Source organism: Pteronotus mesoamericanus, unplaced genomic scaffold (genome assembly GCF_021234165.1).
Source record: "Pteronotus mesoamericanus isolate MK-2021 breed Mesoamerican mustached bat unplaced genomic scaffold, CSHL_Meso_final contig_163, whole genome shotgun sequence".
Classification (NCBI taxonomy): Eukaryota; Metazoa; Chordata; class Mammalia; order Chiroptera; family Mormoopidae; genus Pteronotus; species Pteronotus mesoamericanus.
Window position 1 is genome coordinate 3,303,759 of NW_026555064.1, and position 17,740 is coordinate 3,321,498.

Here is a 17,740-nt window from a genome sequence, read left to right on the forward strand (position 1 = left end):
GCATTGTCTTTTAAATGTCTCTAATAATGAGAAAGTTATGAAAAATCTCTAAAAAACCTGTAGTATTTGTGGAAATACATTTACTTTATTATCAGTTTTTATTTAAAATACCAATTAATGACATATTTTTAAGATAATTACCATAAGAATTTGTTAATCTGAAATGTAGGGGAATTTTTAAATTTAAAAAATAGTGCTTTACCATGTACTTGTTAACAGATAGTGGACAAAGAGTTCTAAACATGTATTTTTTTCAGCCTAATACTATTTCCCCATACTTTTTGAAATTCGCATATGATAGATTATCTTTAAGGTTTGTTTCAAAAGGAACCAATTCTTAAAGTCTATGAACCAAATTGTCAGTTCAAATTTCATAATAGTTTTACATTGTGCATTAACTGTGCTTATTTTACATGCAAACCATCTAATCATCTAGTTGAAGAGAAAGTTCTTTGAAGAAGACATTAAATTGAATTAGCTGATATCAAGTTAATGAGATTTTCCTGTAGGCTGAATTAAAATTTAGCGATCACTTGCATTTTCAAAGTGCTTGGTAATAAATTTTTATTAAAACTGGGGCAAGAAATCCCAAAGGAAGCTGATAGGGCCCCTACCACACTATTGTTGAATAGGGAAATCCGAAATTTTCATGGAGAAGGAGGTTACTGGCACCCACTCTAAAGGGCTATAAAAGGGAGAGGGTGATGAGTAGACATGCACTGCGTTCATCAAGTCATGGGCTTTGCGAGTCATAAAACTCTTTTAAAATATTAGGTATAACTACAGTTGGTGTCAAGCCATCCACAAAGCAAGTCCACATTTTAGAAAAACAAGAAAAGGAAGTTAGAATAAACTAAGCCATTAGTTTATATAGTTAGAATAAACTATATTCACAATTGTTTGCACCTCACACGAACAACAGGAGGAAAATCCTGCCCTGCACTGTTACCAAAGGGGAGTCCAAGCATCCTGTGCTGAACTGTAATAAATACATACCATAGTAGACACACTGGGTCTGAAGGAAAAAAAGATGAGAAACAGACCACAAGTTCAATGATTTGGCTGATGTCACACAAATAGATTTCCAGGTCCAGAAAGTCAAATCTATGAGAAATTCCTTTCTTTTGAGAATTACAATTGCGGAATGGAATTTGCTCCAGAGGCCATCGAGACTTTAGGTGTGGGTGAGGAGCTCTAGAAAAACTATTTCTCCAGTGTCATGACCCATGAGGGTAGGTGTGGTCTTCCACCAACTGCATCTTCTGATAAAGCACAGGAAAAACTCTACCCTCTCCTGCCTTGACTGCTGGGGGACTTCCATCTCAGGACAAATGGCTGTAGTTGCAAAAACTCACTTTAGTCACTGAAATGATGAGGGACTCCAGGGTGAGGACCATCAAGAGCCACTGGAGTCATTCGGTGAGCAGGAGCAGGTGTTCCTGTGTGCCCTGTTGCCCACTGTGGGAACCCAGGGTGCCCAAAGCCTCCCCAAAGAGGCTGCCAGCTGGGGCAGGAAGGAATCGCAGTGAAAGCACAGAATCCAGCCCATGAATTCAGGGTGTAGAAGTGCTACCAGTTCCTGGGGAAAGTAGAGAAGAGCATTCACAAAGGCTGCTCAGTAATTCCAACAGCCACAGATGTGGTCCTGGAGGAAATGTCTGTCTTTTGAAAATACAGCAAAAAACCAAACAAACTGGGAATTATTTTGAAATCAGAACATAAGGAAGAATTCCAAAACAGATGAACAAAAGCGTCTACAGGGACAGTACACCAGAAAAACCAACTTCTCCAGGAACTAAAATACCTATCTAAACACATCAAAAGCCAGAATGCAGAGATGTCAGGAAAGAAATGCTAGGAAAAGCAGATACGGGGGGCTCCCGTTACGTGTGGAGTACTGGAGAGGAGGAAAGCCTTAACAACAGAAGTTTCTAAAAGACTGCTGGCAGAAGCCGTGTGCAAACTTGAATTTGAGCGAATACTAAGGCCAGGGCCTCTGCAGCAACCAGTCCCCTGTTCTCAGTGTGTCAGGTACAGCAGTGCCTTTCAGAGGTGCCTGCCCTTCCTCAGAGGTGTGAGTGTGCTGCCTTTTATTCTGATTTAGAGTTTGTTCATTGTAGAAAATTGAGAAATAGATACTTAAGACTGTTATAAAATAACACCATCTGGAGAAAACTGCATCTAGTATTTGGTACTAGATTACAGGATTACATGATATGTATATACATATGTATCACAGTACATTGTCATCTATAACTTTCTGTGTCAAATTTATACATCTATGTTTTTAAATATTTGCTTTTAATTATTAAGGTATCGAACAACTATAATGTTGAGGAAAAGCAATAAAAGTTCCTGCCTACCTGCTAGGTTTTGGGGGTTTTTTTGTTTTTTTTTTTTTTCGTATTTTAATTTCAAAAGTGGCCAAAGAAATAAATGAGTTTTTCAAGTATCAGAGTAATATTTGTCAGGGGAAATATAGGCAGCCGCGTATTTATAAGGCATGGATTATAGTCTGGAATATTGCAGGGTTTATGAGCTGGTGACTCTCTTCACTACATTAACTGAACTCATTAGTGAAACCAAGTTTTAAGGGCAAGCTTAATTTGTTTTTAAAAATGGGATTTTAAAACATTGAAACATATTTCAGTGGGTGCAGTTATTGTCAATTAATCATTTGGTATTTAAGGAAAAGTTATAAATATGCAGTTTGAATTAAAAACCATGGAATTGAGTTTTCAACTCATTTATGTATATATAAGTGAAAGAGGGAAACAGTCTGAATTAGCTGAAAGATCTCCCAAGGTAGAGTTTTACCAAAAAAAAAAAAAAAAAAAAAAAAAAATGGGCAGTATAATTTTAAAGGGCTGGCATTTTTCCCCCTTATGAGATCTTGGAGAAATATTATTTTCTGGATGTCAGTGCTGGGGGCTTAGAAAAGAAGAAAAGGTTAAGAGAGAAAGAGATTCAATCAGAATTTGAAGAATTTGGGGAGGATTTTTCCCTACAAAAACAGAAATTTTGGCTTTGAAATCTTTAACTTCTCATTCAACATAACATCTGAAAATATTTTCCACATATTATACTCATTTCCCAATCCTTGGGCTAGAACATGTCCAGAAAAGCTATTTAAATAGCCCAGTTGGAACCCCTTCCCAAAGAGAAATTTTCCTATTGCTCACCACACTTCCAATTTCTCTCATCTGCTATGAAGCTAAAACATTCCAAGCTGTCTTCTGTTTCTCACATTACCCCTTATACTTCTCCCTACAAAAGTCTTCTCAGCACACCTCACCCCCTGGCTGCAGTGGCGCAAGTTCTCTGCTTTCCGGGGCCGATTCTGTGCCTCCTCACATGCCTTTCTGTCAGGCCGTCCCTTTAGCTTCTTGTATTGTTACCACCACTGTCCAGTTCAGAACCCTCTGCACAATGTATAAACCATCCAGTGGTGAGAGATCTGCCTGTTCTAAGCAAAACAAACTGATCACCTCTTCACTCACTGGGAGCAGTGCATGTCTTATGTGTCATCATGGGATGAAGAAAGACCATCTGTTTGGGGGCTTTTTTAATTCCCTACAGTTCCTGCTTACATTGCTACTATGTTAACCTGTCATGATTTAAACATCATCCTCATACCTCGTGAATGGGCTGGGTGTGTGACCATGCAGGGCAATTGATTGGATCATATTCCACAATGGCAGATCCCTGGTCTCCTGCTCTCTGTCTTCCTGTGCATTAGGATATGGACAATTTAGGTGGGAACGGAGGAAGAGGTAATATTGCTTAGGACTAAAAATGTTCTCTACTTTCTCTCTAACTTGTTTTACTTTGTCTAACTCAGCTACATTTTCATTTATAGATCCAGCCAAGAAGTTGTCCACAATTCCTGTTGACACGGTCTTGTTTCAGATGAACCATAACTAAAAAACATTCTCTGATACTTGCAGGAATCAGACCAGGCTGGTCAAACAGGAGGTTCTGTACGAGGACCCCCAAGGCTGCCCCCAAGGTAAGAATGGGAAAGCTTTCAAAAGTTAGTTGGAGAACAATTAATGACTCAGAGACTAGACTCTCCTTTCTGCCATCAAAAGGGAGTACTGTTGCCCTTAGATCTTCTTTTAGAGAAACACTAAACTCATGAATTCACCCAGGCCATTAGCCTAAGTCTGCTTCTGACAGCAGGTTGTAGAAATCTCTACCTCTTTCTTTGAACACAATCCAAAAACTCACAGAACACAAACATCACTGCTACCTTTCTTCAGATGAACAAAACTCCTTTCTGAAGCTAAAACAACTGTGCTCCTGGAATGAACACACACTCACACTCTCATTCTCACACCTTCACAATAACTCCCCGTTATGAGAGACCAGCCTGCTCTGGGCATTTCCAAAGGGAGACAGGCTTTGTGAGCTCAGTGTTGACCTGCCTTCCTGAGTTCCAGGGCTGTTGGAACATAAAGTTGTGATGCTATCAGGTGCTACTATGATGGAAATTATTTTTGTCATAGGGATTAAGGAAAGGCTTTCAAAGTAATGGATGGTTCTCCTATCTCATTTTTCAAACAACTTTCTTTATATTAAGCTAAACTGGAATTGGAATAATAATTCCCATAACATGAATATTAGGGGAGTTTGAAGTTCCTTTTCTAATCATGGACTAGACCACATCACAGAAACCTGATATCTTATTACAAGCTTTTCATCTCAGACTTTGGTAGAAAGTGCTTAGTTTCCTGAAACAGTCATGGTGTGTTTAAGAGCAAATGGGGCCTTGGAGAGCTCATGATAGTAAATGCTTGTTTGTCTTGAACTAATGAATCTCTAGTGGAAGATAAGAGGAAGCTGGAATATCATGGCATTTCCTCCAATAATATAATGTTTAATGCAGCAGCTTTGTGTTCAGAAATAGCATGCCACGCATGTTTAGGTAATTATATTATCCTAGCAGGAAGCTGTGTGTGTGTGTGTGTGTGTGTGTGTGTGTGTGTGTGTACAAAACAGAACCTAATGTTGATCAAACACTGACTCACAGCTCCCGTATTGCCTTTCAGACCTGTAAATGGAAAAGTGACACCAGCTCGGCAACCTCCCCCGAAGGCGCCCCCTGAAAGACCGCCTCCCCCCAGACTTTCCACAACCAGAACATCAAATAAAAAACTGCCTTTTAATCGGTCTTCTTCGGATGTGGATCTTCAGAAGAAACAAAATAACTTGGCGTCCAGACTCACAAAAGCCAAGAGTCAAGTTTTTAGAAGTCAAGATCCAGTGCTCCCCCCTCGCCCTAAGCCAGGGCACCCTCTCTACAGGAAATACATGGTAAATTTAGCTTTTAAAGATATTTGTGGTCAAGGGGTTTATCCTAAAGTAATGTGTAAGATGCAGTATTCCTTAAAAGACGAGACAAATGTGGACTTTACCCTTGACCCTAAGAGTGCTTTAAATAAGTAGACTGCAATAAAACCTAGGTCTTTTAAAGCAAGCTTTCATTATTAGGAGAAATGTAGGAAAAGGAAGTAGTACAGACAGGGATTGGACCAAACACAAACCCTGAAAAACCTGACCCAGTAGATTAGACTGATGGGAGCAACTCCAGCAGTTAAATATATCCCTTGCCCACAGAGTAAAATTTAAAATAGAAATGTCTTATTTAGATGGATGGTTTTTCCCTGACTTTCCCCTTTTATAAACCTAATTATCATGGTCTGTTTAATAGTTACCAGTTAGAAGTTTTCATCAATAATTGAGATAGTTGAGTTATTAATTTTGTCCTCTTATGAATATTTTTTTCTCACCATATGACCTTAAAACTTCACTTCCCATACTTAAAAACAGAGTTGATGTGCTCTTTTCACTTTGGTCAGGTCAACCTGATAAAATCTAGAACAAATAAAGATAAGGATATCAGGATCATTTGTACTTTTTAAACAAATATATAACAGTAGCTTTTACCAAAAACAGCAACTAGTAATTTTATGTTGTGCTACATTTCCATCATTGAGCCAGAAATTATTTTCACTTTAAGCCATTTAGGATTTTTCAAAATCCTCCATAGACAGGTAAGAAAGAGGTAATGTATTCATAGATAACCATATTCATTTAAACGGATGAAATTTTTAATTGCTAAAACCCAGGGATAATTTGTAGGTTAGGTTACTTAAAAACAGTGAATAAATAAAAATAATAGCTAATGTGTTGAGAACTTATTATGGACCAAATATCATTTATTCTTCGTACCAGCCCTGTGAGGGAGATACTATTATTATTTCTATTATACAGATGAGGGAAATAATACACAGAGCCATTAAGTATCTTGTCCAGGGTCACAAAGGCTAATTAATGGTGGAGCCAACTTTGAACACAGATCAGCTGATTCTAAGCCCATGCATGCCCCTAACCACTATGCCATACTATGAAAATAATGTAGCGGGGAAGCCTGTACTTGTTTTGACCATTCCATGAAGCACCTCATTCAGTAGAAACCAAATTTTGCTTATGAGTCTCAGCATAGCCGTGCAATGTCAATAAAACATTTGAAGAACTCAATTAGTTTAAAATAATGGTATATTAGAGTAGTATATCTCATTATGAAATAATTTTTTTAAATTCCCTTTTCTTCCCAAGGCTATCGCACCATTAAATTGCTAACCAGGGATCCGGGTGCCCTGGGAGCCCAGGGACTCAGACGGAGATGCTGGGGAGCATCACCACCCACCCCCTTGCACTCTGCGTCTTGGCCCCTGAGTGACGGAAGGGCCTCAGCAGGCTCTCTGTCCTTGTTAGGAGTGAGCTGGTGTGGTCACATCTCCTGAGTGTGCCTTTATATCGAAAAAGCTCTCTGACCTGTACTCAGCAGCCAAAACTGACCAAGGCAGACAACAGAGCCCCCTGGCCAGGATGGGGTACAGATATAAAAACCATTCCAAGATCAGACAGAGCCTTGTGGACTAGGAAGTGACTGGGGTCAGGCAGTGAAATGGGTTGAAGTAGACACTTGGTCGCAGAGAAGCTCTGGAAGGTGAGATTCAAGGCAAATGGAAGCAGTCCGCCAAGCTCTGTCCCCAGTCAGCTTTCAGAAGGCACCAGCCGTTGAGAACCCAGCTCAAAGGCAGCTCTCCACAGGCTGTGAGGTCAGGCGCCGACTATCCTGTAGATACCCAGAGGCCTCGGTGGGCCTTCTCCCACAGGATAGAACTTCCTGGTTCTGGTTGTGAAAGAGAACTGCAGGCCACAGTCAGCTGCTGTGGGCCCAGTGCCACACCCCAAGGACTCAGTCTCCGTGGGAAATGGCAGGCCCCACTAGACCTAGAGCATGAGGAAGCCAGGTAGATTTTCCTGGAGAAGCTGAACTTAAGGAACACCTGCCAAATCCCCAGATGACCAGCGATTTATGAGGAGGTTATTTGATTGTGAATGATCCTTTTGTTGGTTTACGTTTAAGCTGTCTGTGCCTCATGGAATTGCCAATGAAGACGTTGTCCCACAAAACCCCGGAGAACTCTCTTGTAAGGTAAAGTAGAGCTCTTTCTTTACTGACAAATGTAAAAAATCACCAGCCTCTGTTACTGCTTTACACATTATTAAATGCTTTAGGCTCCAAAGATTAAAATGTGGAAAAAGTAATAATGTTTTATTAAATAATAATTGCTTCAGAGAGTGGTGTTTTCCCTTACAGCGTGGGGATGTACTTGTGATGCTGAAGCAGGCAGAAAATAATTACTTTGAATGCCAAAAGGGAGAAGACACTGGCAGAGTTCACCTGTCTCAGATGAAGATTATCACCCCACTTGATGAACATCTTAGGAGCAGACCAAACGTAAGGAATTAATATTGTACGGCCCTCATATCACCCATGGCAGCTCATTTCATAGAACTATTAATTACATCTCATCCTCAGGTTTTTATTAGAATTCTTTAACTGGAGTAAAAATTATGGTAGCATTTTATTCCATTTTAAGAATAAATTACTTCTGAGAGACTTGCCACTGCCTTACTAATCACCTTGCTACACAGTGACTACCACGTGTTTTGCTTTCTTCGTGTCGTGCTGACTTACAGCAACCAGAGCACTCAGTCATTAATTTTCCACTGTGAGAGCCATTTATTTTTAGAATAATGTAAAGATGTTTACTAAAGTGCCAGAAATTAGTTTCCTAGCAGAAAGGATAATTATTTTAAAGGGGCCCTTATAAATGCTAAGTCTGACATAAAAAAGCACTTCCGTTTAAGATTTAAGCTTAGTGTAAACCTCATTTCTCTGATTATAGCTCATAAAATAATGAAATGTAACCCAACAACCTGAAGTTACAATTTAGGCCTAACAAATTTGTGGATCCTGGGAGAATACAGTGATCATCGAAGCTTATTTGTTTAACAAGAAAAATGCCATTAAACTATGTTTAGAGGTATGTTTTTGGAAGAGCTTCCTAAGTTAGCCAGTTAAATTCTCACTGTTAGTTAATGTTGCAAACATGAAAAATAATACCCACCAAACATTTAATCCAAGTAAAGTATTTGGTTTCCCATTCATCGTAGTTTTCTAGTCCAAATCTTTCTTCTTAGCAGGCACTTTATCTTTTGAAGTTTGCTGAGAAACTAAACATTTGTATATTAGAGAGCAGAGAAGATGCATGGTCAGCTCGTTGCAGATGGGATACTGATAATTCTAAGTTTAATTCACATGGGGGAAGTTCTTCTGTCCCTCATTCTCTCTCTGTTTTGATCCAGCCTTGTCCATCTGTCAAAGTGGTCCTTCCTCTCTCGGAACACACTGCGGGGTGATCATGAGAGCTGGGCTGCCTAAAAGCTTTTGGTTATGAAAAAAAGGAGCTAAAAAGATGAGAAGTTTGTTTTTTTTAAACATTCCAATTTTCTTGTCCACGTTAAGCGTGACCATGCTCATCTCGTACCATAGACTTGCAGAGCTGGCCTCCAATGGCCAACTACAGGCGACGTTAAAATGAAGCGAACATTGGGCTTCTGGGTTGATGGCTAGCCTTACATTTTTTAGATAATAAATCTTACCTATTTTAAAGCCTAGTTTTAAGGCAAAGATTTCTAAAAATGTGTTATGCTTTCCTCTACCTTAGTAAACAGAATATAAAATGCTATCAGTTGAGGCTGAATCTGCAGATTTGGGGGAAAGCGGGAGATTGTTACCTGGTTCAAGCACAAGTCTGGGCTTCAGGGAGGTGGGTTTCTGTTCCCCTGCCACCACCGCAGGTAGTTATCTCTAAACTACATGTTTTAAATATGTGAAATAGGTGCGATAATTCCTCACAGAGCCGTCTATAGAGTTGACACATTATGTATTCCATGTACATAAAGCCCAGCACAGGCAAACCCAGGAAGTCGGTCAGCGCTGGCCCAGGGCTGGGGTGGCTGGGAGCGAGTGGTGCTCAGTTGGGAGGGGCTGTCAATGGGTAGGTATTTTTGGGAAGTGATAAAAAAAAATGTTTTAAACAGATTGTGGGCATGGTTGCACAATTCTGTGAACATAGTAAAACTATGTACATTGTAAATGGGTAAATTTTATGATATGTGAATTGTATTTCAAAAGATGTTTAAAAATTAAATGAGCTAATTAATGCACATAAGGTGTTTGTTACGGCAGGTAGCACAGTGAGCAAACAATGGATATTAGCTATTCTTATTACTCATTTGTTTTAGCATTTAGAATCATATTAAAAATTTTTGAAATATAATAGACTTACCTACCAGACACCCACTCTGACAGTGTGGTCTGAAGTGTACTGGCCCCTGGCAGCCAGCCCCGTTTAGCCTTTTCTTGTTCCCCTTCACCGACCAGGCCAGGTTGATGAGCAGCATTGCCAGGGCTATCCGTGCACTGAAGTCAGAGAGGGAAGCTAACTGGAAGGCACAAGGTATTCTCCCACCTTCTACCCTCTCAGGTTTGTTCAATAGATTTTAGGAAAGTCTGAAGAGGCCATTTGTATGGAAAAGCCACTGGAAACAGCTTGGGTAGGGCCAGATGGTGGGTTTTGGGGGGAAGTGATGGTGGGTGAGGCAGGGCCTCAGGGACTCACCAGGGCAGGGCAAACAGTATAAGCCAGGCTGATGGAGGCTCAGATATGGAGTCCACCTGCTGGCTCTGTCGGGGAGGGCTCAGCAGAAGAACAATGGCCTCTGCCAGCACTTCTGTGTGGGAGCAAGCTGCCCCTCCAGCTCTCGCCCTGATGCCAGACAATTCAATTCCTCCCTGTATTTTCCTGGTCCTTTCCAGCTGCTGCCCCAGCACTGGAGCTCAGAGTGAACGGGTCCAAGGAAGCCAATTGTGTGGGCCCTTTAAGAGGAACTGCCTGAGACTCCCAGCAGCCCTCTGTCTCCCTCACCCTCGGTCCCTGCTAGTTTTCACATCCAGATGTTATGGGGATAACATCTGGGGATTTCACATCCAGATGTTATGGGGATTTCACTGGAACCGTGGGCTGGGGAGCCTGTTGTGGGGCTGGAACCCCTCATTCTTCAGGGGGACTCCGCAGCATAGATAACCTTCCTGATTTTAATCTGCCACACCTGGGTGTGGGACCGGCTCATTCTACCTCCGCCCCTCCTGCCAACCTGAGTATGACTTCTTTGTATCCTTAGTTGTAGGACTTACGTTCAGCTGGATTTCAGGTGGCTTCTGCATGATGGTTGTTCTGCAGTTTAGTTGTAATTTCGATGTGGTTGTGGGAGGATATGAGTACCGAGTTTACCTATACTGCTGTCCGGACCGGGTGTCAGCCTGACACAATTTATTGAATAGTCAGTCCTTTTCCACAGATGTAAATCAGGAAAAAATGAAATCCACACGTAAGCGCATATAATAAATTATGTAAATAATAATTTTTCAAAGCCCCTTCAGCCTTAAAATATCTTATAATTCCTTCCTACAGTCCCTGAAATTCCCATGATGGCCATTTGTTTGGGGGAAAGGCTGAGCAGCCCCTAAGACAATGTCCATGTTCCTTTGGTAAACTAGTGTAATGAACTGCCATTAGCCATCACTGCCTTGACCTAAATTGGTATTTCAGTTGACCTAGTTTGAGAGAATGCGGCATGCCTCCACAGGCGCATTTTGGTTGAAAAAGCAGGTGAGATTCAGAAAAGATTCAGACCGAGGTGCCTCGGGGCAGAAATGGAGAAAGTGGACCATTATCCACAGGGCTGTCTGATCAACCGGGCACATCATGCCTGGGGGAGAGGCAGAGGAATAGGAGTGTGGGGATACCCCTGTGGGCACCGGAGTCCTTGAAAGAGGCGAAGAGACAGGACAGTCCACAAAAATCTGCCTGCATTTGTTTCACAGGTGTGCCCGTGGTGAAGAGTGTTAAAATTGTAACTCCAAATAGTATCCTTCAGTCAGATTTGATGATAGTGATGATGATGATATGGAATATTAACCTGTCTGTTTATATAAAGAAACTAAGAATAACAACTGTTTGTTAATAAGAAAAGGTCACTCTTCACCTCTCCCCTCTCCTCTAGCCAATGTGTGGCAGTTGGCTAGACAGTTAGAGAATATTGAATTCTCTTTGTTAATTTACTTAGAATTGCTGTTGAATAAACCATTCAGATTAAATAGAAAATCCAAGCCAGGCATAGGAGGTAGTGTTGGCTTTTCAGTTAGAGAAAACATTCAGTTAAGTGGTAATAAATGGAATGGATTTTACTTTTGTGAATTATACTTTTGTGGAAGTCATTACCTCATTTCATTATGAAAGGCAAGAAGTTTCAATTACAGAAGTTTCTTCTTTTCCTATCTTAATGAAGATGCAAATGTTAAGGCTCTGTTCTTAAGATTTAGTCCTGTTCCCAGTTTTAGGAAAAAGCTACCCTTGATAGGTAAAGAGGTCAAAAACCTCTGCTTGGGGGTAAATTAGGTTCTGGCGGAAAAAAACAAATTTCAGTAATTCCCTTTTGTTTTACTCTCTTTGTTAAAAGATACTGGAAGATATTATAATTGAGAGTTATTTCTGGCATCCCTTGGCAAGGACACATGCCTCTTCAACTTGATACTGATTCTTTTTTTTGGCTTAACTCTACGTTTTGCATCTTGTACCCATATGTCAAGAGGACTCTAATGAGGGGAAAAAAATGGGTCCCAGAGTGAATGTAAACCCAGCATCCATCCTGCATGTCATTCACTGCCCTGTTTTCCTCCCAAGGACACAAGCCACCCTCAGAAGCCTGTTGACAGTAGCACTCCTCATGCCGTTGTTCTTCATGATTTTCCAGCAGGTAAGGTCAGAAACCGCCAAGTGGCGGTGCCCTTAGGATCCAGGAGCAGGCGGCCCTCTTTGTGTTAACCTCTAAGGACGTCCTTCTTCATTCTCTGTGCAACAGAATCGTACACTGGAGAGGTCATCTTATTGACCACCTGCCTTCAGCAATCATCGATTGCTCCCAAGCGTTCCAGAAAGCTTAGCTGCATACCCTTGCTTTTGAAACTCCCCATGAGACAGAAAGAGAGGGTATTTCCCATACATATGAACAAACAGCAAGTTACCTAGCAGTTACAAACATTTTAATGCTTTCACAACAGTGGGTACCAATTGTGAGATGAAAATATAAATTTTTAAATCAATTTTTGAATACTTTTTATACCCAAGGCTACAAACCTCTGATTTATATATAACTTCATTTTTTTAGATTTTATTTATTTATTTTAGAGAGAGCAGAAGGGAGGGAGAGAAAGAGGAAGGAAGATGTCAATGCGCAAAAGGAACATTGATCCCTTGCCTCTCCCATGTTCCCAACTGGGCCCACAACCCAGGCGTGTGCTCTGACCCAGAACCAAAACTATGACCTTTCACTTTGCAGGACGACACCCAACTCACTGAGCCACACCAGTCAGGGCTAAATGTATCTGATTTGATCTTAAAAGTGGAAGCTCATAACAACAATATGTTTTTAAAAAGATATGTTTTAAGTCCATTTGATTAGTATAATCTGTTCTCAGAATCAGTAGAACATACTGCCTCAGTGGACAGAAGAACTAAGTAATACATTGTGCTCTGCTTCAATGAAATCTTCGACCAGAATAATTTATCATACATAATTATAATTTTATTTTACAGAGGAAGTTGATGATTTGAATCTCACTTCTGGAGAAATTGTTTATCTTCTGGAAAAAATAGATACAGATTGGTACAGAGGAAAATGTAGAAACCAGACTGGGGTATTTCCTGCCAACTACGTCAAAGTAATTGTAAGTTGATCATGCTTGGTTAAATTGGTCTTATGTTCAGTAGGTTCTACGTAACTTGCAGTTTGGAAAAAGTAACTGGAAGCCTAGATTCTTGATATCTAGTTCTCTCTCTTCCATTGATTCATTTGGTGTTTGAAAATTTTGATAAATAAAGATTTGTTCAACTAGATAATGGTTAATTTGTTCATTTATTATGGGATATCAGAACCTAATCCTAAATGCTATATGAAATCCTAAGGTGAAAAAATTCTGCAAGTCAACTGGTGAGTCAGCTCTTCTTGGAGGATTGGTAAGCACTTAGGAACATATGTTAATTATTTGAAAAATTTTAATAGACAACACTCAAAAAGAATAAGATTGTCCTGAAGGAATTACCACTTTCCCCCTTCTTTTAAGTACAGTTTATTTTTGGTTTCTTTCATTCTTTACATTCCATTTATTATATTTCTATCTTTCAGAAAACTAGATTTGTGAATATTAAAGTACTTTCATTGGAGGTAGTGGTTCGTTCATGGTTTTTCACGTGATAATTTCAAGTCTGATTGGGAAAAATTATATTAAATTGTCAGGATGTAATACACCTCTGCAGCCTGACATGTAAAAGCAGGCCTGTGTGGCTGAGCCCTGGTGCCAAGCCCAAGAGACTGTGAAGCGTGGGGTGAACTCAGGCTGCCACTTTCTAACAATAAGGAGAGTGTGACTCAGTCTCAGACGTAACTTACTGGTATCGGAAAATACCGATCAAACTAGCTTAAGCAGTTGAGCATTAATAGCTACTAGGGGAGAAGCAAGTAATATTTCATTACAGAGATTTAGAAAACAAATATAACAGAGAACCTGTATTTTTCCAATATGAATGAGTTTGAGTCTCTTGAATTAAAAATGTGGGCCTTAAAAATTGACCAGTATATATATATCCTGATTCTTCGGAAAAATCCAACCACAATCTCTAAATTAATACTAAGAATAATGGGAGCTTTAGCACTCTTCCTCATTTTTCCTCAGCCCAGTGTAGCAGGACTTTAAAAGCACAATTACCTCCCTGAAATCAATTACACTGAATCTACCACGTTATTGGTATAAGTGTTATTTCTAAGCCTACAAGTTTAAAAAATTGTTTTGAAACTTTGAGCTTCCAGAATTCATCAAAAAGGGCACTGATTTAATTACATAGACCTCAAAGCTTTCAGTAATTTTCAGACTGAGTACATTAGGGTCAAATATTCTATCACAGCTTCACCGAGCCTTGTAAACGAGGTATTATGTAAAGTGCATGCCACTTAGTAGATGCTCACTGAGTACCAATTCCTTTTTTCCTTCCCTATTCACATTGATGGGGGGAAGGGAATGCCCAGAGTTATGCAAATGGAGAAAATCCACAAGTTTGATTAAAATGTTTTATTTCGGGGTCTTGAAAGTACTGCAGAATTCGACCCGCACTCTGCGTAGGTGTGGTGGTGGTGCCCAAATCCTGATGCCTCGTCTCTCTCTCACGTCCTCCTCATGTGGGGTTTTTAACTTGGAGGATACGGGAAAGAGAAAACACAGCCATGGGTAATGATATTAATGTGCTTATTCCAGCAAATAAGAAACGGATTGATTGGCTAGTCAGGGAAGGCTGTGTCACAGGATATGTTGTGTTTTTTTTTCAAAACCCAAATTCTGGACTTTTTACCTTTAGCACCTGTGATACCACTTAATCTGTTAAATACTTATCTAAACTGGTTAATTTTGATCATGTATTTCCTAATTACCTACCCGTAAATTCATCCTACTAAAATCTGAAAAAATACAATTTTTGCCTTGATGTATCTTTACCAGGTTGATGTTCCAGAAGGAGGAAATAGGAAAAGAGAGTCAGTTTCATCTCATTGTGTTAATAAGTAAGTTTTATTTGTGTTCTTTTGCACAAAATGCAAAGGAGGTAAGCATTTATATCGTAATTACTGAGCCTAAACACTTTAGGTGTATGATTATTGATTCCCAATATTTCTCTTTAATTATGAATAAAACTTGTTTAAAAGCCACAGTGCATTAAAATGCTGATGAGAATTCAACATGCTGACACAGGCTGACCTAAGCAGCTCCCCGTATCAATACTGGCCATAGAGACAGGAACAGAGTCTACCAAGCCTCCCACAGCCTGGCCTCAGCTTAAGCAGAGACGGTGTTGTCATCCGGTGTATTGTATTTGGGCCCCCTGGTGTTTATCTACCAGAAAATTTTTAGAAGGTTCAGAACTTTTATCAGAAAATATGAACCCTACAGAAACTGCTAGACATTTTGTATTGGTTTAAAGAGAAACTAAAAGAATATAAAGGAAGAGTTAAGTTGGAGGGGTCTTCCTTTATGTCTGAAGACCTTTTCATGAATATATATACCCTTTAATGCATCGTTGTAACTCCTCTGTGATTTAAAACACTGCCACAATGCAACTTTATATTCCAGTTAAATGAGCAAAATAATAGAATTCACTACCTGCTGACGACTGTAAACCTGTCTTTGAAATAGGTCAGACATAAGGAGATGCTCCCTGAGGACTTTAGAAAATAAACGCAAAGGTTACCACAAGTAAGAAAACTTTTGGTGCCTCAGAAGTTGAAGTCTATTTCAGGTTCCGTTTTTCTCCTGTTTCTAAGCTGTGTTTAATGTGTCAGCAGGTTGAATTTGAAGTGGGCTTTCATAGCTATGGACCCATTGACCTGACTTAGATCGGAATTTGACTGGAGCCAGTCAGTACCAGCCTTTCCTCTTCAGGCGGCTGCACCTCCTTAGCCGGCTGCTATTGAAACTTCCTTCCTAAAGCCTCAGATGGAAGGTTTGGTAGTAAATCGTGCCTTCTAGGGACACAGTTTTATGTCTGCTTTTATCTCGTTTTCAATCAAAATTGCAGCTCATTTCAAGATTGTTGTATTGTTATTCTCAGAAATGAAGGCTTTTTAAAGGAGATACAAAAATTATTTTTAAAACCACGGTGTTAGATATGAGATTAAGTGTGACAGTATGAGGAGTTTCTGTTTTCCTCAGACCTTCTAGTTTTGAAGACCATTTATCTATATATACAGCTCGTGATTGATTCAGCATCTGTTGAGCATCGACCCTGCCCAGCTGATGCCCGTTGTCTCATGTCATGAAAGTCAGATGTCTTGCCCTGAGATTCTCAGGGTTAGCACTCCTAAACTCAGTGCGTTTGTAACTGAGCATGTTCAGGCTGAGCCGTGGATTTACTGCGGTCCAAGAACACAGACGTGGTGACTGGGGAGATTCTGTAATGCAGTACAAGTGACCATGAGCCATGGCAGTGTAAACTGACCGCCAGCTTAAGGCATTCTGCATGTCTCTGTGACATGAACTTTAGCCTTTCTGAGTGAACACAGGTTCATATCCGAAAAGTAAGGTCTCTCATTTAGAAATGTAGTTTATTTTTTCTCATGGAAACGTTTAAATTATGCCTAGTATACCTTGTTTCACAGTAAACACAGAATGAAGGTTTTAAAGCATTTTAGAAATTAGTACTCTCTTGTTTAACCCATAAACATAATCTTTATTCAGAGGTCCAAGATGTGTTGCTCGGTTTGAATATATTGGAGACCAGAAGAGCGAGCTAAGTTTCTCAGAGGGAGAAATTATTGTTCTTAAAGAGTATGTGAATGACGAGTGGGCCAGAGGAGAACTGCAAGACAGAACTGGGGTTTTCCCCCTGAACTTTGTGGAACTCCTTGAGGATCACCCTACCTCTGGTACAGATGTTTTAAGTGAGTATAAAGAATACTGGTTTTGATTATGTTCTGTCCTAATTCAAATAAACCAAATAACAATATAATACTTAAGCTTCATAATAATCTATATTGACTTATTTTCAAAGGTATTTTTAAATGGTCATCTCTCAGAGACCTGATGTGAGTGTTTTGGGTAATTAGCAATAGCTTCAAATCAGAAATGGCAGATGAAGAATCATAGACTTTTAAACAGAAATGGGCTATAGAGTGTAACTAACGATAGCCCCCTTCACTTTGCAGTGAAGGAGAAAGGGCCAGAGAGGACAGCTCCCGGCCAGAGTCAGGCAGCCAGCGCATGGAGAGACTGGGCTGGAACCCCAGACTCGTCCCTCTGCCCTGCAGCCTGACTCCAATGCTATGTAGGTCCTTTTCTCTAAAGTTTTGATTTTTTTTTTTTAATGTAGGTGCAAAGGTACCACCAAAGACCAAAAAAGGAGATTCTGAAGCAGATTCTCAGGTAGGCTGCTTAAATAGATAACTGTAATGAAAGCCAGGTTTCAACTCTGGGAGGAATATTAAAATCATAATTATCAAGAGAAAATGTTATAAAATCATTTTTCAATGCATATAGTAAATGTTTAAAATAAATACAGGGGTGGGGCAAATGTAGGCTTACAGTTGTGAGTATATGAAGCACAGAGTTTGCCCTTGTATTATTTATTAATTATTATATTATTTATTTGTATTGCAACTGTAAACCAACATATGCCAACCCCTGTATTTAGTTGGTTAATAACTTTATTGCATATGG

General features: G+C 39.9%; 1 protein-coding gene across 3 annotated transcripts in view; it reads left to right on the plus strand.

Moving 5' to 3' along the window:
• The window catches only part of SH3D19 (SH3 domain containing 19), a 139,374-nt gene that overhangs the window by 113,630 nt on the left and 8,004 nt on the right, over positions 1-17,740 (plus strand). For all 3 annotated transcript variants that reach the window (XM_054562582.1, XM_054562577.1, XM_054562589.1), the window contains 9 exons: positions 3,948-4,009; positions 5,052-5,316; positions 7,439-7,507; positions 7,673-7,813; positions 12,168-12,240; positions 13,080-13,210; positions 15,032-15,093; positions 16,763-16,965; positions 17,394-17,446. In XM_054562582.1, the coding sequence (XP_054418557.1) occupies positions 3,948-4,009; positions 5,052-5,316; positions 7,439-7,507; positions 7,673-7,813; positions 12,168-12,240; positions 13,080-13,210; positions 15,032-15,093; positions 16,763-16,965; positions 17,394-17,446 (1,059 nt within the window). The remainder of the gene's footprint in view (positions 1-3,947; positions 4,010-5,051; positions 5,317-7,438; positions 7,508-7,672; positions 7,814-12,167; positions 12,241-13,079; positions 13,211-15,031; positions 15,094-16,762; positions 16,966-17,393; positions 17,447-17,740) is intronic.